The 20,726-nt window shown below is 37.5% G+C and overlaps 1 protein-coding gene across 1 annotated transcript; it reads left to right on the top strand.

The window, feature by feature from the left end:
• The first annotated feature begins 8,872 nt into the window (after positions 1-8,872).
• On the top strand, positions 8,873-19,740 carry bzw2 (basic leucine zipper and W2 domains 2). Its single transcript, XM_065294587.1, has 12 exons — positions 8,873-9,020; positions 9,222-9,292; positions 11,352-11,528; positions 14,166-14,269; positions 14,818-14,883; positions 15,060-15,195; positions 16,120-16,229; positions 16,851-17,021; positions 17,191-17,337; positions 18,905-19,043; positions 19,118-19,240; positions 19,373-19,740. The coding sequence occupies exons 2-12, from the start codon at positions 9,229-9,231 to the stop codon at positions 19,399-19,401; spliced, it is 1,266 nt and encodes a 421-aa protein (XP_065150659.1). The 5' UTR covers positions 8,873-9,020; positions 9,222-9,228; the 3' UTR covers positions 19,402-19,740.
• Positions 19,741-20,726: the final 986 nt, after the last annotated feature.

The following is a 20,726-nucleotide window of genomic DNA, read 5'->3' as shown; positions in this document are numbered from 1 at the left end:
CCAGGCACCCTAAAAATGATGTCACCTCTTCAGGAGGGCATCTAGCGTGTGGTCACAATCTTGCAGGAAGGCGAGGGACTTCTGCAGCACGCAGCTGATGTAGTGCATCTTCGTGGCCAGAACCTCAGTCATGTCCTGATGTTTCACACACTGCTCGCAGAGCAGATCCATCACACGGTAGCACTTCTCCAGCGCGACCACATCCACCAGTAAAGGATTCTCCTTTACCAGGAGCATCACTAACTGAAAATGCAGAAGATGAGAAAGACAGAAAAAATGTGATGTGACATAATCTTTACTCACAATGAGGGAAACTTGTTCTCACGCTAAATGATTCAAAACCCTGCTGAGTGTGGAGTTCAGACACTTTACTCATCAGAAATCTGTGCATGTGTGTGGATCCCATTTCAGATCTGCCACAAAGTTCACACGCAAGTCTGTACCAGAGAAACTAACAGTGGCGGCAGGTGCTAAATTGTTTTGGGAGGGCCAACTAAGTATAAGTTTCACATTCAGATAACTATACATACACTGTAAAAAAAAATCCGTAGAAATTACAATGTTATTGCAGCTGGGTTGCCGGTAATTTACTGTAGATTTACATTTATGTTATTTACTGGCAAGAGTTTGTGCAAAGTTAAATACATTTTAAATATTACCAAGTCTTTATCTTTACAGAATAAAACTATACAATAACAGCCTCATGCAAAGCATTCTGGGAACCAGAAATCATCATCAACCTTTTTCTGTTTTTGCTTCAGATTTTGTTTCCCAGAATGTTTTGCTTGATACTGTTTTTTAGTTTTACTCTGTAAAGACAAAGACTTGCAAATGTTTAATGTTCATTTAACTTTGAACAAAATATTGCCAGTAAAAAACATAAATTTAAATCTACGGTAAATTACCGGCAACCCAGCTGCAATTTCTACGGATTTTTTTTACAGTGTATTTTTGCCAGATGATTACTGTCCCTCACCCTGAGGGTGGCGCTTTGAGGTTTACTGGCTCTAAAATTATATATACATCATAATGTAGTAATTTTGTATTTGAAGATTAAAGTTGTGGAAAATTCAAGAGAGTCAGTCCCAATCCGATCCAACTTACTGTTCACAGATCACAACTGTTCAGATCCGATCCGTGTATCCTGTAGCTTTCTTCTGTTTTCCGGATTATCTGAACTATTTCTATGGCAATGGCGATGCGCTGGCAATCTGCCTCAACTTCTGATGTGTTTACGTGACGCGACAGCCTGAAGTAACAGAAAAGCTATACAAATGCATCTGAGCGGTCAGACTGAAACAGATTTCCAGAAATGCAATTTGAAAAGGATTTCAAACCACCTCTGGATGTGGCCTGAAAACAGATTTCAAGTGGTTTTTGGCTGTTCGCACGTTCTTAATGTAACTGGGTTCCAATCGGATATGCACCAAAATCGGATTTGGACTGACAGTGTGAACAAGGTCATTGTGTTTTTGAAAGGAAGTGGTAAGCTGTGGACTGTGTCAATGTTTCAATCTGCGATCTCACCACTAGATGCCACTAAAATCTACACACTGCACCTTTAACCAAAAGTAACTAAAGGCATGGGGAAATGGTATATTTAAAAAAAAAACACAATATTATTAATATATAAAAATATAAATATTTTTCATATTTATCTTTAATTGGTGTTCTTCTTTTGCAATTGTTTCTGATTAAATGAGTATTTTGTATATTCCCATTCAAGTTATCACAAGAGCATTTGGTTTGTGCTTTTAATATTTTCATAAGAATTTATTAAGCATTTGGTTAGATGTTGTTTTATATTAGAACTTCTTTTGATTACTGATTTGTTAAATTCGGGGATCTCATGTGTTTAAAAAGTGCAGCTGATACTGAAATGCTTTAAATTACCATGGTTTTATTATAGTAAAAGTGTAGTATGCTATTAGGCGGATTAAGCTGCCACTAGAAACTAAGGATCAAATTACTTTCTGAAAGCTTTGATTATTTCTGAATTTAAGTGTTAGTATTGATGCCATATTTGTATAATATGCATAAAAAATTATTCATATGAGATACAGACTGTCGCTCAATTGGTACAACATTGCCTAGCAGTGCAACTGTCATGGGTTCAGTCAAATATTTGGGCGTAACGTCAAATAAACCAATCAGAACGCTATCCAACATTCCCTTTAAACGCAAGGGCGCAAATTCCATGGCGGGTTGCTTTTATTATGACGGATTTACCAGGCGTACGCCAGGAGCGGTTCACAGCCGAGGAGACCGACGTTCTTGTAAGAGCAGTCAAAGACAGAGAAGTTGTTTTGTATGGGGATGGGAGAAATCCGCCCAAATCAGCGTTGGTTAAACAGGCGTGAGAGGAAATAGCCACAGTCTCATCCGCTGGCATCCCCAGGACGTTGTGCCGCAAGTGTTACAATGATGTCAGGAGACGGGGGAATCCCAAGCTTGCCAGCATAAATCGGGCACACCGTGTAAAGGGAGGTGGATCTGCCTCTACACAGGACCTGACGCCAGCAGAGGACATCGCTGCGTCCACCCTCACCGCTGAAAGGGTTTGGGGGCTTTGAAATCGGACCCAAGAAACGCAAGCAAGGTCCAACCCCAAAGTACTCTTACAAATCAAGTTCATATACATTAAGGTTTGTTATGAAAACATTTGAATTATTATTGACATAAAATAAACGTAATACAGCCACACAACAAACTTGTGAAAATATTTTAATCGCTATTTGCATGAGAATTTTTTAACGCAGCCGCACAATGAATAAAAACTATCACCACAATGCTCACCATTATGATTCCCCTTATCTCGTGTATTAATATTTTTAAGTGTAACAATTTATGATTTGCAAAAATAACTGTTGCATCTGTGTAGAGTAGATAAGCAAAGTGTGTGCGCGTTGTGCACGCTATACATTATGGTCAAGCATGCGCCCTTAAAATAGCATAATGAACAACGCGCCACTGACTTTAAACTTTTTTTTTCTGGTCAGTGGCGCAATTGTTTTTTGAAACTGCAAAATAGCATCAGGGATGGTTTGGCCGGAACACGCCTCTTTTTTTGCGCTGAACCGCCCAGGGAGCGCAAGTTCAAGTTTGCCGACGTGCATCTGTGGAGGGAAAAACCCGCTGTGCGCCGGTGCAAAATACGAATGATACATGCGTCACTGACAAAATCAATTGCGCTGGGTGCAAGATAGGGCCCATTATGTTTGTCGTTATGTCTAAAGTTGAAAGTCTGGGTTGGTGGTGCAGCACATTTGATTTTGACAGTCTGGAAAGACTTCTCAAACTGCTGTCTCTTCTGCCTTTAAAGACCTTGTGGGTTATATTTAGTGGCATCGTCCCCTATTGTGCTTTAAGTATCACACTCTCAAGTCTCTGCCATATGCTTGAATATTAATGTACATGTGCTGTCACATCAGCCCACCAGCCAGTGTACTTGTTTACAGGGTTGCTGAAAAGGAAACTTATAATAATGATGTAATACAACTCTTAACAATGTAAAACTGTGTTTTTCTACAGTTTGTTTCAATAGTGAATCTCAATGAGCCACGTGAGAATCTGAGTTAAGAACAAATCCCCGATCGTACCATTTGAGAAACGAAGGGGGTACTATTAGACTGAGACAAATTAAGGTAGCCTAAAACACGTCACGCACAAATACGATGTGAGTTACATTTATCTCTTTTATTTACCAATGTAGACATACATGTATTTTAGATGAAGTGTATTATGTTCTCATTTATTACGATGTAATCATAAGTCACATGAGTAATGTGTGTCGCTCAATCTACACCCCATAAAAGTAAATCGGTCCAGTTGTACTTAACTGTGCTGCTCAATGGTCGAGTGAGATAACGGCGCGCATCGGTGCTCGTGCTCCTGATAGAGGGCATCACAGACAGGTAGGCTAAATACAAACACATGACATGATGCATAAATATCACAATGAATCTATATAATATCAAGTAATATATAATAACGAATTTGAATGATATCATCCGCGTGGCAGTGTGTGATAAATAAACTAATCTTGGGAAACAGTAATTATTTCTGAAAAAATATATAAAATAAGGCTACATTTAGGGGTAAAGAGAAACGTCAGGTGCATTTTGTATGGGATTAATCACAATTAATCTTTTGACAGCCCAATTAAAGGTGTCTGTGCAACAGACTTTCTTCCCCTCAGGGTGTAATTACAGAAAGTCGATCAAACCGTGTTTTCTGCCAGATCCTTAACACTAGTGCTTCATAATAATGAAATGCACTGATTTTGTACAAAGCTCATCGTTCTAAAAATCGTTGTGTCCCTGATTGGCCAGCTAATCTGTACATCGTGATTGGTCTGAATACCTCTGACGTCAGCCGGAAATCTGACGCTCCTTACCATGTTTGAAAGATTTGCTCAAAATGCAAGTTAACTTACAAGCTGGAGGAGTCCAAAGCGGGAGGAATTATGATAATGTCGGTCATGTCCACGTCAACTAAGGGTGTCACGATTTCGATTTTAAATCGAAATCGATCGAAATTAAGTCACAACCTTGAACTTGCTGAAATAAACCTCTCAGAGGTGCCTTTAAAAACATCGTTCCAGCAGAACGCGATTTATATTTTAAACACGTGGGATGTATTGCTACAACTCCTTAAAATGCACATCATAAACAGGATTACTACCTAGTGATCTGCCTTTGGACAGAGCGCAGCTCTCTGCACTTGTGCGAGAGAGCAACAAGATGCAGCGGATTATATTTTAAACAAATGGGATAGTTTGCCTCAGCTCGCATGAAACGCATAAAACTAAACAAATACGTAAGGATTACTTCTTTAGTCTATGTTTAGACTTTGGACAGATGCGAGAGCGCATGCACGTGAGACAGAGAGACGCAGCTACTTATGACGCCCTGGTTTTATTTCAGATGATAGGAGTCCAAGACGCGCGCATTAACTCCATGTGCGTGCAAGAAGGAATCCTCTCTCTACAAGCTCTCTCGCAAAAAGTAAAGCCCACAAACCCCCATGCGAGGAAAAGCACGCAATGTGCATGTTAATGTGAAACTATAATAATAATAATAATAATAAAGGCATATCATTTTTTGTCTTTAAAAAATAATAATTTAAAAATAGAGAATCAAATCGAATTGCGACATCAGAATTGAAAGTGTAATCGAATCGAGGCTTTGGAGAATCATAACACCCCTAACGTCAACCGGCCCAGGAAGTAAACTGTTGCCTACAATCCGTGTGTTTGTTGTAGTCCAAAAGAGATTTACGTTGTAGACGATAACTCGCATCATCGTTTACTTTGGGGTTTGTGCTTTTTGCATATCGTTAAAGGTTCCGCTCTTTCTGTGTTTTGAAGTGATTCGATAGCAGCTTAGTTTGCCGTTAGCTTAGCTGGCGATTGATGTATTCCTGTGTGCAGAGTTTAGTCAAAAAATTATTCTAGTGACGTTATAGACGTTATATATATATATATATATATATATATATATATATATATATATATATATATATATAGTTTTTCATTTCAATTTCATTGCGACTGTAAAATGTAATTAATCCGATTAAATTTTTATAAAAAAAGTTTTAAAAAATTTATAAAAACTATGACATTTGTACTGTTTTTAATTTTCGCATTCATATTGCCATTCCCAGTGTTAATCTATTAAACCTTAACCTTTTTAAATGTTATTAATTAAAGTATTGCATTATTGCATTTCAAATCATTTATCTATGGATAGACTGGACTTATTTGATTCAATGTAAGACTTATATTAGTATTTGTAATATTTTCACATGTAGTTGTGTTATTTATGTGCTATCAAAACTTTCCATCCTATGCAGTGTCCCAACACTTCATTCCAGCTTTAAAACCAGGTTACATTCTCTTCCAGGAATGTCATAGCCAGTGTGTTATTCTTGGTGCTGAAGCCCTTATAAATTGAGACCAGCGACACTAGATAAAGTGTGTGTGTGTGTGTGTGTGTGTGTGTGTGTGTGTGTGTGTGTGCGTGCGTGCGTGCGTGCGTGCGTGCGTGCGTGCGTGCGTGCGTGCGTGCGTGCGTGCGTGCGTGCGTGCGTGCGTGTGTGTGTACCTGGTAATTATCACGTTGTGGGGACCAATTGTCACAAAGATAGGAATACCAGTGTTTTTGTGACCTTGTGGGGACATTTTGATGTCCCCATGAGGAAACAAGCTTATAAATCAAACAAGAAGATGTTTATTGAAAATCTAAGGTACAAGAAAGGTTTTTGTGATGGTTGGGGTTAGGGAATGGGAATATACAGAATATACAGTTTGTATGGTATAAAATGCATTACATCTATGGAATGTCCCCACAAAACATGGAAACCAGAATGTGTGTGTGTGTGTGTGTGTGTGTGTGTGTGTGTGCGTGCGTGCGTGCGTGCGTGCGTGCGTGCGTGCGTGCGTGTGTGTGTTATGGAGTATAAACATTCAGCTATCTGACACACACGTCTAACCTAAAACATTTTTTGTTGTGGTCGCCATTGATGAATTCTGTCCATAGTTCAGTTAGACTTCGCTGACTGGTAATAACGCTTATACTTACAGCTGTAGGGGATATGATGTGAGTGTGAAAGGAGTGACTTTGTGTAAGCCTTGTTCACACCACATGAACTCTCTGTTGTAATCTTATTTAGGGTCAACCTCTAACTTACATTAGTAACTTACTTTTTTTTCTCCCTTAGTTTTCCATTACACTGGTGCTAAACTTGTTCTGTCAGGTTGTGTTCTGGACATCTTCCTTCTGAGTTCATGTAAGGACAGTTTACTTTTTGTCCGAGGAAATGGATTAAGGGTTCGGGGACAGTCAGCTAAATCATCTCCTTTGTGGGCTCTTCCCTGGTGAACGTGATTGTTGATACCATTTATAATTCAGATGGGACTTACAGATGACTACATATTGTTCAGTGTAAAAGCACTCAGTGTAAGAACAAACAAAAAATTTTGTGAGCAATTCTGCTGTGTAAATGATTTCAGATGAGTGACACTAAAGTTAAAGGGTTAGCTCACCCCAAAATTTGTATTTTATCATAAATCACTCTGTCTGTGTCAATGTAACCGACCAAGGTCTTCAGAACACATTTTTAGATATTTTTGAAAACCGGGAGGCTTGTGCCTGTCCCATACTGCAGTTTGATTTTTTTCAATCAAGTCCAGAAAAGTTTGAAAGACTTTGCCAAAAAGGTCCAGAACACTTATGTGCACAAAGAAAACAAAACAAATGATTTTATTCTTTATTTTTTATTTTTATTCATAATTTGTTCCTTCCTTGGTCCTTTAGTGCGCATTCATGAGCAGACTATGGTGCATGCTGCTGACATGACCTACTGACGTAGTTGCCAACGTTTTTTATATAAGCCATTATGCAAACATTGTAAACAATACTTAAACAGCCCGTTTAAATGCACATATTTCTTGCCAGCATATTCTGCATCTGTACGCTGGCAACTACGTCAGCAGGTTACGTCAGCAGCATGCGCCGTATCTGCTGCTCATTTAATGCCTTCCAGAAAATGTTTTTCTTTAAATATGTATGAAATGAAAGAACAGACACTCTGCTTTCAAACAAAAAAAACGTTCATATTCCTTTGTTCTCTTTAATTACCTCTCAAATATGGGTAGGTTTCTTCAAATATACAACATTTTAAGTAAAAAGCTGAGATAATTGCATTCTTGTAAAGGACTTTTGTTAGAGATCAGATTCAGAATGATGATCAGGGTTTCCCGCAGAAAATGTGTTAGTTAAGGTGGCAGGGTTTGGTGGGTGGACGGTGCCGAGGGCGTGGCAATCAAAGGGGCGGGGCGTATGCGCCATGATGAAAATTAAAATATTTTAATAAAATAAATAAATAAAATATTTATTTTTAAAACACTCAAATAAAACTTAATTTTGAAGAAACTATGACAAAAAATGAACACATACTAGATTCCTAATGAATTTTAATGTTTTTAACAGATACCTCTAATGGGAATAGCTGCGTTATGAAGTGAAACTAAAGGGTTAATAAACACAAACTAAAGCAGATGTTGTAGAACGTCTGGAAAACAATGATAGATAGCGCAAAAATGGTAAAAACTGATTATTTCTCTTTATTAGTTACATTATCTTAAAGAAGTATAACTACTGTAGCATGCAAATAATGCAGATAGATAAAGTGAGCAAGAGCGCTCAACAATTATATCTCATCAACAGGCACGTGAAACCAGGTTGCAGGTTGCTAGCAGGTTGCTCAAACAACAAAATCACCAGCTAACTTACTTTTTTGCAAGAACTATAGACTAATACAATAACAGACTGGCTTAAATGACCCCAAAACATAAGTCCATAAGGGAAACCCTGATGATCAAAACATACAGAGTTTTTACTGGTTTTGGATCAGTTGATGCTTTAGTATTTTAAAAGTTGTGTAAGAGCACCACCTAGTGGATAATAGGGAAAATATGGATTGCCGTAAAAACTCATCATTGGCAGGGAAGCGTTTTCTCTTAATTGACAAGATAACTCGTCAATGGCGGGGAAAGAGTTAAAGGCCGGGTTAGGGTTGAGTTGTCATTTTTGCTTTTTTCCTCATACATTTTATTTAACAAATTTTATTTAAAAAAATATTGGTTTTAAATTCTTAGTTTCCAAAATCTGTGCACACAAAACATAATTGCTATATGTCAGTTTGTTGTTGCCGATGGCAACAATGACTTTGTGCATGTGTTTCTATGTGTGTATGCCTGCTTTGTGTTTGCTTGTACACACACAGACACAGAGGGCTGTAAGCTGTGATCAGACATGCCCTTGCTGTAATACGACACGTGTCCCAGGGCTGGATGACTGAAGTTTACTCTGTCGGGGATGAGCCCCTCTATATTTAGCACAGGGCAGTGAAAGGCTGCAGGAGCGCTCGCTTTCGGCTCAGGCTCTCACTCTGCGCTTGACAGGACCTCTCAGCTGATGAGATTTTAGATCGCAATACGGTGTGCTGTTGTAAACAAGGTGTGTGTATGGTTGGTAGAGATATGTGTTGGGTAAAGGACAGATTACTGGGTCAGGATTTGTTTTGGCTTGTGTCGCATCTATATAATTCAGTGATGGATGACATGCAATCATTATTCCCGCTGTTTTGAATGTATTGTGTGCATCTTTGACTGCTCATGTTAAGGTCAGTTGTTTCTGTCTGTTTCTTTGTATGCAAAGGACTTTTATGAATACCGGTAAGCAACAGAAGCCAGTGCTTACAGGCCAGAGGTTTAAGACCAGGAAAAGGGGTGAGTCCTTTCACATTCACATTTTATTAATACGCATCACTTGATAAAAATGTGTACCTTGTAAGTTGCTTTGGATGAAAGTGTCTGCCAAATGTGTAAATGTAAATGACATACTGTACATTTGGGGCTGGGGCTTTGGAGAGGTGTGATGAGTAATTGAATAAAATGTATTATTAATGTAAAGACGTTATTTAATTTGGTGCGAAGTCTGCAAGAAGAGGCTTGGAAAGAGCTGCGTGGTTTAAAATTTGAATGCTAAAACTGATGAATGCTTAAAAATTGCAATGTTAAATGATATCTTTAATACTCGTCCAAATACCCACACATTTACCTAGGCATCTACCTAAACACATGTGCCACATGCACTCAGTCAGCAATGCAATTGCAAGTGCTCAGATCTCTTTCCATTAATAGCCTGTTTATGTACTACTGTGTACTTCATACCTTACACAATACTGAGACCACTGATATTTCTCTAGTTGTCCTTATGCCAACTCAAAGCTAATAAACAAGTTCTGCAGAAACAGAATTAACAAAAAATATTTTACCAACAGCTTACAATAGCACAAAGCATCTTTTGGTGTTAAACAACTACCATTAATGAAAAAATGAAAATAGTTGTTTTTGTTACTGACCTTATAGCATATGCATTTGTACGAGTTTCCCTTTCAGACCCGAAAAAAGTATTGAAAGGAATTACACATTTTGTCTATTGTCTATTGAAAAACATTTGAATTAAGTTACAATAAAAGTATTTAGTAACATCAAAACATTAATTTTACAAATAGTTAGGAACATCAAAACATTGAAGTGTTTAGTAACATTAAAAGAGCGCAATTCAAGATATTGTTTTCCGGGTTGAGATGGGAAATATCTGAGTTGTCTGGAACGTATAGCATACCATTAATTTATGGGCATTTGTGCCTATAATTAATGACCAAAAAGGCCTGTATACAATTATGAAAAAAATTTCTTTGCCTTTGTTATTTAACATGCGATTTATCATCTGCTGATATTTTCACACCCATCTGCACTTTTGTAATAAGTTGTATGTACAGATTGCTTGCATCATACAATTTTAAGTTAAATCTTTGACCACATATGGATAAAAGTACCGGTATATCACTTTTTAGTACTTATACTTTATCCTTTTTTGGATTTAGGAGCTTAGGAATGTTTCTTTATAGCGTTTGACTGTGACAAATGTGAGGATGTTTTATAACATTGCATTAGTTTTATGCTTCCCCGGCTTGCGTGGTAAGTGTGATTGGCTTTTCAAATGTGAGATCTCACAAGAAGACACTCAACATGCTCTCGAGTGGATCAAAATCAGCAATCAGCTAGACGAGGGAACTAATTTACATAATATTAGGTATAATTGTGACTGTATTACATTATACTGTGTAATCACCGGCTCCAGGAAACAGATTAAAAATCAACTTAACCTTTTTCGGTCTTAATCTTTTTTTCTTTCTTTTTTTTAAGCATTAAAGGTGCAATGTGTAATTTTTAGAAGGATCTTTTGACAGAAATGCAAAATAATATACAAAACTATATTATTAGGGGTGTATTAAGACCTTTTTATAATGAACCGTTATGTTTTTATTATCTTAGAATGAGACATTTTTATCTACATACACAGAGGGTCCCCTTACGTGGAAGTCGCCATTTTGTGCTGCCATGTTTCTACAGAAGCCCTTAACGGACAAACTTTTTTTACTAAGTTGTCTCCGTCAATTACATGTTTTTCCTGTGGCGGCCACCATAGCTTCTCAAGGCTTTTCAAAAGCGAGGGGTGAGCAGTGGACTGAGCCGTTGGTTGTAATTCACAACCTCACCACTGGATGCCGCTAAAATTTACACACTGCACCTTTAACAAAAAAAAATTTATTTAGCTGGAATTTTTGCATTCTGCTGATGACTTTTTTTGTGCCACTTTTCAATCTACAGCCCTGGCAAAAAGGTGTTTCATTGGAATTGTAAGCTTGCCGTTTGAACCAAAACATAAACTGTGATGGCTCTGTATGTGGTGTCTTTTTATTTTTTTTCTGTTCTGCAGATGAAAAGGAGAAGTTTGAGCCTACGGTTTTCCGAGACACAATTGTTCAAGGCCTCAACGAAGCGGGTGGTGATCTTGATGCTGTAGCCAAGTTCCTGGATGTCACTGGGTCGAGACTAGACTACCGTCGCTATGCCGACACCCTGTTTGACATCCTTATCGCCGGGAGCATGCTTGGTGAGAACTCAAAAGCGTCTGATCACAAATCTGATTTGGTTTTAAAATTTGATGTTTACAAAATGTTGTCCAACGGAAAAAAGATGGAATATATAGTATAGTATAGTATAGTATAGTATAGTATAGTATAGTATAGTATAGTATAGTATAGTATGGGGTGCATCTACAGTACACTGTATTGTACTGTATCATACTATACTGTACTATATTATAATATACTATGCTGCACTATACTGTAGGGTACTATGCTACACTATACTAGTACAACGCTATACAGTATCATACCAAATGCAGTCCTTATAACTATGCATAGTTGCATAGTTGTTTATACCCTTATACCCATATAAATGTTTAATACTTGAAAAAAATGCTTGATTTAACATTAACTTGTTTTCTTGATTCCTAAGATGTGAAGGTGTCCATTTCACTTAACTTGTTTACATTCTCCCTCTTGCACATTGCGCACGTTCTGTTTAATCTATCTGGTATTTGTTCCAGTCTGGCAGAGATGTTTTCAGGATAGGTCTGTCTCTTTCAACCCAATTACAGCTAAAAGGTTTACACTGGGACTATATAAAGCCCCTAAAGTACTGTTTTGAGGACATGAGAGAGGAGGAGAGCGGTATACTCAAGCGTCTTGTTAGCAACCAGATTACTCCATCTATGAGCAGAAGTGTGCAGGAGACTCCCTTTAACTTAGTTTAAATCAAGATTAAGTCCAAATCCTTTGTTATGTGCCATTATAAGCTCTAAAAGGGATAGTTCATCCAAGAAATAATGAAAAACTATGTTGTTCAAACCCTGTATGAGTTTCTTTATTCTCATTGACTTGCATAGTAGAAAAAACAAATAGGCCTACTATGAATACTAAACAAAATTTTCTCCGAGCCCTAATAACATTTGCATCCCAAACTATGACAACATTTTAGGCACACAACCCTTGACAGAGCTGACAAATATCGTGTTATTTTCTCACCATTTTCCACGTGTAGATCCAGAAAGGTGTTTTCAACCATGATAAGTAAATTCCTAAAGCGGTCATTTTTGTGTTTTTTGTTTTATGTGGTCAATCTACAGGTTGTTTAGTGACTTAACACATCCTAAAGTTTGACTTCTCAGAGTTTTTTCAAAATAAAAGTAAATTGTGTTTAAATGTGAGGAGATCCTATCGGGACTAAAGTAACACTTGTTACTTTTGTCCCGCTGCTAATACTGTTAAATTAGTAAATTATTCTAATTTCATTTCATTTCATTTTCATAGTAATTTTTATTCTCAACTATTTAAGTTTGTACTGTTGGTTGCATTTGAAACATTTGATAAAACTGAAATGTAAAATGAAAATGTAATTTTCATGATTTTTTACAAAGATAAATTACAAAATAAGTTTGCATTTACATATAAACAAGGTCGTAGTCATGTATATTTAATAAAAACAAGTGTAACACAAAAATCTATCTTGTTTTGTTGTGTTTCTTTCGTCCCTGCAGGTGGGGATGAAAATAACAATTCATTACTTATGTTTAAATCGAAATTATACTGAAGTCATTTTACATTTTACATTAAACCTAAACTTTGGAACACATTACCGCTTCATATAAGAATATCACCAACATTACATATTTTTAAATCAAAGTTAAAAACATACTTTTTTACTAAGGCCTATGACTCGTGATGTTTGTTGTCTAATGTTGATGTGGTTTGTATATTTGTATTTTTTTTTTATTAGTCATTATATCATTGTACAGCACATTGGTCAACTGGAGTTGGATTTAATCGTGCTTTATAAATAAATTGAGACTTGAGACTTGAGTTAAATCCAGCGAGTATTGTAGAGCGAGGAACACGATGCTTCGCGTTTGGTGTGTACCAGTGGGGGCTTGTGAATGTTAATTTAAAATAAGTGTTCGGATTATCACGTGTGTGGATCCCTTTACCTAAATATTTGTCCTGCGTGTCGGGAAATCCTGTGTGCATCACGTGTTTTGTCAAAATAAGTGCCTGCTGAACACGCGTCAAAACCGTTTATGATGAAAGAGACGCTCACGTTCACAAAATACACGCTAGAAACTTCCTTAACAGTAAACTCATGGGATTACGCATGAGATTATGTGAGTATCTGGCAAACGCGAGTGTCTCTTTTATCATAAACCCTTTAGACGCGTCTGCCGCAGGCACTTATTTTGGCATGACACGTGATGCAAACACGATCTCTCAAAGTGCAGAACACATATTTTGAAATTACGAACCACACACATGACAAGCTACATACATTTTGTGACGAACTTCGCATCGTGCGCCCTCAAAAAAAGAAGTCACCAGCCACCACTGGTGTGAACGCAGCATAAATCAGTAGAAAATTGCACATGGTGCATGTTATTTAAAAAAAGATTTTTTTTTTGTGTAATGTGCTTTAAATTTGCTTCTGCTTATGCCACAAAGGCCCTTTTCAACTTCATCAACATAAAATCTATTTTTATATTCCAATCAATTCCAAGTGTATAAAATGATGTAAATTAGGGTATTAATGAATAATAATTTAACAGGCAGAGGACTTCCTCGGCCAGGCTTAACAATGATAGCACTGAACACTCAAAGGATTTACCCCTTAACATACAACCTCACTTTCCCTCTCTCAGCTCCTGGGGGAACGCGTATCGACGACGGGGACAAGACCAAGGTGACAGAACATTGTGTGTTCAGGACAGAGGAAAACCACACTGCTGTTCGCAGCTATGCTCAGGTGAATACCCCACTTCAATATGTTCAATAAACAGGAGTTCTCCATTGTTATATATGAAAAACGAGCAGCTGAAACTTACAACAGGTGGGGATTCAGTTTCAAAATCGCATTAGAAGTCTAAAGCTCCAAATCCCTCAAGTAGAGCAGGGGTGGGGCTGAAAATGACTCCTGCCAAATTATGACACCCCACATTACTCTGTGTGGTTGGGGTTAGGTGTGGGATTAGGATTAGCAAATCAGGTAGCTGTTTCAACAAGGGGAGTCTTTATTTTGACAGGTAGTCAAAATTCAGCACAACATTACTATGTCACTTATACTGTGTGTGTCACTTCAAAATAATCACGTTGGATAATGTCTCTCCATCACTAGTCACTGTGAATTTAACAGTGTATTATTTGATTTACATATTATGTCTTTGTCAACATTTTTAAAACTTCATCCCCAGACCCTCCCAGTCATGCAGGCAATAGCAATATAAAGTCGACCACTAAAGAAAAGTAAATGCATGATATAGCAATACATTGACTTATAAATATGTCTACATGCAGGTGTTTAATAAACTCATCAGAAGGTACAAGTATCTGGAGAAGGCCTTCGAAGAGGAAATCAAAAAGGTACTTGATGTGCACATAATGTTCCTACTACAAATCGAATCACATCAGATGATAATGTGTGTTATCGTGGAGGATGCTCAAGAACAAACAAATGTGATGCCATCACGCCGTTTATCAAATTGTAATCAGTGTTGCTGCAGGCTTAATAGACAGATGTGTTTTCTACCCCTGCGTAGCTTCTTCTCTTCCTGAAGGGCTTTACTGAGTCTGAACAGACCAAACTGGCCATGCTAACAGGGATGCTGTTGGCCAATGTCACGCTGCCGCCGGCAATCCTCACCAGCCTCTTCAGCGATAATGTTGTCAAAGAAGGTTTGTGTCTTGTTCCATGTCTCAAAACAGCAAACTGTGCCTACACATTGCTGGAATGTAATGTTTTTCAGTATGTTTGCTATTGTTTTTATTGAACAGGGTCGTTGAAATGAACCATTCAAAAGAGTAGAGTGGAAAATCTTTTCCTCTGTCCGTATTTTTGTTATATGTTACACTAATGCTGCATACACACCAAACGCGAAGCATCACGTTCCTTGCTATAGATTACTCGCGTGATTTAACTTCATGGGCCTTATTTGGCACAGATTTGATCGTATAGTGTGAAAAATCCACGGCAATAGTGCCACGTCAGGGTCTGAGCAGACGTACGCACTTTTGCTTGTCCGGTTGCAGCAAGTTTTTAAAAATATAAGCCAGTCTTGCTGCTCGAAAAAGGTTTAAACATTGACAAGCGCTCTTTTTGTGTCTATGACATTAATTAGGCATCGTTTAAAAGGCATAAATCTGAAACTGCTCAGCTGCGCACAAGTTCAAGATCATTTGGGATCTATAGATTTCACATCTGAAATGCGTGTTTTCTGTGCGTACATTCATTTTATGATTCATATGTACACATTTTTGGTAAGTGATCATAAGATCAAATGTAGGATGGCTTCTACGCAGCATTTTATAAACGAGTCCCCTTGAAATGTCAATTAACTGCTTGAAGACGCGTAAAGACGCGCTTGAGGCGTCAATTTGCGTTTTTGCATTGACTTTGTATGTAATGTACTCACGCAAATCGTTGAATTCGCTTTTGGTGTGTACATAATACTATTGTTATGCACTAAATCTGTGCAAGCCAGATTTACTTTTGAATAAATCAAATTACATTGTTACATGCATGCATCTTTTTTCAAAGGCTTTTATATTATCCAGATTTCTGTGACTATTTAAAAATTTTCCCCACTATCTGTTTTGTAGGCATATCTGCTTCCTTCGCGGTAAAGATGTTTAAAGCGTGGATAGCGGAAAAGGATGCTAATGCGGTGACATCTGCACTTAGAAAAGCTAATCTGGATAAGAAGCTCTTGGTATGTTATTTGCAAGCTTGTAGTGTGTGGCGGTCTGCAGTGTATATTCGTTTTAATTCTGAATGTATTCACCTCTGCACATGATGAGTGGACTATGAGCTGTCAAGCTGATGAATTATGTTTCCATGGAGATATTCATGACCTCGCATGTGCTCTAACATCTCTAAACTCATTCATAGAGTAATGACCATTGTCGTCATTATATGAACTACATACACTGTCAGAAAAAAATTGTCAAATAATGGTCCCAAACTTTCCCAAAAAGGCCTTAATTTAATTAGAGATATGTATACATTTGGTACCAATATGAAATACTAATATGAATTTGTTAGGTGCAAAGTTGTACTTTTAGTAAGAGTACCACCCAGTGACAGCTAGGGACCATTTTTTTGGCCATTTTTTCTGATGGTGTATTAGTATTTTTGGTGTATTTGTATTTTCAGTGAAACGTGAAAGGATAAATTTTAAAGATTTTTTAATAAAGACTTGAATTGGGTTTAAAATATTGAGTGGATGTGGGTCATTTTAAAAGGATTATTTGTTTTCCCAAAGTACTGATGCTTAAGTCTTAGTGAGTTCCTCCTGTATTTAATCTAACTGTATAATCTGATCCAATTTCAGGAACTTTTCCCTGCCAATAAGCAGAATGTGGAGCACTTTTCAAAGTACTTTATAGATGCAGGACTGAAAGAGCTGTCAGACTTCCTGCGCACGCAACAGTCTCTTGGTACACGCAAGGAACTTCAGAAAGAGCTACAGGAGCGTCTGTCCCAGCAGTGTCCCATTAAAGAGGTGAATCCTATTTACATACCCGCATATTAAACATCACAGATCACTGGATCTCAAGTGTTTTAGCTGTACGACACTGATTTTATGTATGAATGAAAACAGTTTGACCCATTGTAAAAACATATTCATAAAATAAATACAAAAGATATTAATGCTTGTAAATCGTGTTCAGATTGTGGAGTATGTGAAAGAAGAGATGAAGAAGAACGATCTCCAGGAGCAGGCTGTGATTGGTTTACTGTGGACCTGCCTCATGAATGCTGTTGAATGGAATAAGAAGGAGGAGCTGGTCACTGAGCAGGCACTCAAACACCTGAAGGCACAGTATCTGTTCATTTTTTACTGTTTATTTCACAAGTTCACACTTACAAATAAGTTGGATAGATCAAATTTGTAAACGTATTTGGCGTGCTGTCAGGGGAGAGGACTCTGAGCTCAGAATTGGGCCCGAACACAGAGTACCCCCCCCCCCAGGTTTAGGGAGTAACTTGGTGAGTAAGAGGAGATGGGGTGGTGGAGGGATTCTGAAGACGATAGAGAATCCTTAGGTGAGTTTGACTGTGATTATATATGGGCTTGCCTTCATGCTGATTGGGTAGATATGTTGATTTCTGATTGTAGACAGCTGGTGATACTAGAGTATTTGTTGATCACTGATTGTAGACAGCCGGAGGCACTTGAGTAGTGTATTTGACTTGTTCCTCCCGAACTACGTTAATAAAACATAAGATAGAGCCATAAAGGTAGTGCTTTTGGTGATGACAATCTCAATACAACATGTTATTTGTCACATTCAATTGGTCGCTTTCAGTGCATGACGTGTCATTGGACACTTTCAGTGTAGACAAACTCAATGCGATATGTCACTGGTCGCTTCCAGTATATACAACCTTAACATGACGTGTCATTAGTTGCTTTCAATGTAGACAATCCAAAAGTGACATGTTATGGTTCTTTTCAGCGTAGGCAACATCAATTTGACGTGTCATTTGTCCCTTTCAGTGTAGAAAACTTCAACGTGACGTGTCATTGGTCGCTTCCAGTGTGGAAAACTTCAATGTGACCTGTCATTGGTCACTTCCAGTTATTTACAACATTATTAGCGTCCATAAAGAACCTTGGCAACATAGAAAGTGCGCTTTTACGCTCCCCCTCTCTAGGTGTCGCTAAGGGGCTGGTTTTGCCTGCGGTTGGCAAACCATACTCTCTGCGCCACAGAGCGGTAGCTTAAGCGCACTTCCTATTTCCCCATTTGGCTGCGTTAATATTGCTGTAAATAAAGTTCAATTTCTTGCAAAAATGGATCGATTTGCTTCACAAGTCATTATGATTACCTTTAAACTGAATATATCTGCTTTGGTAAAACGTGCAGTTGCTGACACTGATTTTATGTTCATTCATTTTGGAAATTAAAACTTTAATAAGGAACCACCCTTGTTTATTTTTCTCTTCACAATGGTAAGCGTTACATAAGCCAGCTGTTTTTGTTAATTACATAAATAAAGTGTTGCCGATTGCATAAATAATACTTTTTTAAATATTTACGTGCGTCACTATGGTTACAGGCGCCGCATGTAACGGGTTTGAGGTCGATTGCTCGTTCATACAAGCAGTGTTCTATTTGTGTCTTTAATTTGCTGTGTGAACAGGACACTTCCAGACTCACACCTGTAAGTAAATAAGGTTGTCACTCCCGAATTTTGTCGTGTGAACGCACCCAAAAAGATTACCAGACCTGTGTGTAAACAATGTCAAGGCGACGTGTCATTGGTCACTTTTAATGTAGACAACATCAAGGTGACATGTTTTGGTCCCTTCCAGTGTAGACATGACATAAAGGTTAAACGAATTTTGGGATTGTAATCATTATGTAATTTCTTTTGTAGCACTATGCGCCTCTTCTGGCTGTGTTCAGTAGTCAGGGCCAATCAGAGCTGGTCTTACTGCTTAAGGTTCAGGAGTACTGCTATGACAACATCCACTTCATGAAATCCTTCTCCAAAATAGTGGTGCTCTTCTACAAAGGTACCTATAGACCAAATGTATTTAAAATATATTGTGGACATAAAGGTAACATATGGTGTCACTTATTGCAACAGCTGATGTCCTTAGCGAGGAAGCTATATTAAAATGGTACAAAGACGCTCATGCTGCCAAAGGAAAAAGTGTTTTTCTGGAGCAAATGAAGAATTTTGTGGAATGGCTTCAGAATGCGGAGGAAGGTGAGAAATATTACAAATGATACCAGCTTTAGTAGCAATGATAACCATAGTTATTACCAGAAATAAGTGTAGCTCTAGTGATAATACAAATAACAACCTCTATCTTTTATATATTTTTATTCTTTTCTACAGAGTCTGAGTCAGAGGGAGAAGAAGATTAAATATATTGTGCATTCTGAAGATTTTAGTGGTTTTACACTGACAGGTGTCTGTTGCAAAGCTTTTAGCACTCTAAGCTCCATGTCACTGCATTTGTGTCCAGAGAAACACTGAGACAAAATTCAGGGGAAGGTTTCCGAGCTCTGTGATAAGAGTCCAGGGGGATACATATAAACAGCCTTTAATATAAAACACTTTGACATGCATTTTATATTAATGATGTTCAGGTACTGTGTTGACAGTTATCAGTTTCCTGCTGATTTTTCATTTATTGAAACTCATGTGTGTGTCATACAGGACTGGTTTTAAATCTTTTTATGAATAAAGGTGTTTTATATGTACTCAATTTGTCTGACAAACATACATGAACTTTAAAAAGTGTCCTCAACTAATTGTGAACCAAGACGTCACTTGATTGTCACCATTTTTATGGTAATTAGGATTAAAACTATTCAACAAATGATACCAAATATAAAGTTTTTCTATGCTTCTTTTTTATTAATAAATATTCTTGAAACATTTAACAGGGAAAGAAATGTAGATTAATCTTATAACTGCCATGCATTACACACCAAATCAACAAAACCATATCATGACTAGCACGCTTACAAACCTTAAAAATCTGTCTGCAGAAGGGCCGCGTCGCGCCATTATTTAAAAATCAAAACATTATTTCATTTGAATGTGCACACAGAGGCGAAGCTACATTAAGTGGGGGTCCCATGCAAAATTAATCAGTGAGGCCCTATTAAAATTTTTGTTTTTTCTTAATATTTCTTCGTTACCCAGACATATAATTAAACAACAGAACATAGTGTTTATTTTGATGAAAATAATGTCAGTATTCATCTTAACTCTTTCCCTGCCATTTAAGAGTTATATCGTCAATTAAGATAAATGGCTTTCCTGCCAATGACGAGTTTTTATGGCAATCGATATTCAGCTATTATCCACTAAGTTGCGCTCTTACCCAACTTATAAAAACACTAACTTTTGTGAAAATCATAAAAAAAAATGCTGGCCCTGGCTGGCAACTTTTTCAAAAATGCTGGCGGGGAAAGAGTTAATAGAAGACACATTTAAACTTAACCTTTGAGGTACAATACAATCTTCATATTTATAACAGGCTGCCCTATTTCATTTCAGCCTGCATTAATACCTGCTAACACTACATAATACATGAAGCTGCTAAACCTAGCTAACCAGTTAACATTAGACGTTTACCAGTATTTAATCTAGCAAATAATTACGCACTGTGAAATTAATATGAAATTGACATCTTAAGTACTGTATGTGTCATTAATTATCCTTACAGTCAATACCATTA

Source organism: Paramisgurnus dabryanus, chromosome 19 (genome assembly GCF_030506205.2).
Source record: "Paramisgurnus dabryanus chromosome 19, PD_genome_1.1, whole genome shotgun sequence".
Lineage (NCBI taxonomy): Eukaryota > Metazoa > Chordata > Actinopteri > Cypriniformes > Cobitidae > Paramisgurnus > Paramisgurnus dabryanus.
Note: the sequence above shows the minus strand (reverse complement) of the source record. Positions and strands in the feature narration are given on the sequence as shown.

Bases quoted from the DNA above. Each gene is read 5' to 3' on its own strand.
- bzw2 (XM_065294587.1), top strand. From the start codon at position 9,229: ATGAATACCGGTAAGCAACAGAAGCCAGTGCTTACAGGCCAGAGGTTT. The intron at 11,529-14,165 runs GTGAGAACTCAA...TCCCTCTCTCAG, and splicing joins TATCGCCGGGAGCATGCTTG to CTCCTGGGGGAACGCGTATC. The intron at 16,230-16,850 runs GTATGTTATTTG...ATCCAATTTCAG, and splicing joins ATCTGGATAAGAAGCTCTTG to GAACTTTTCCCTGCCAATAA.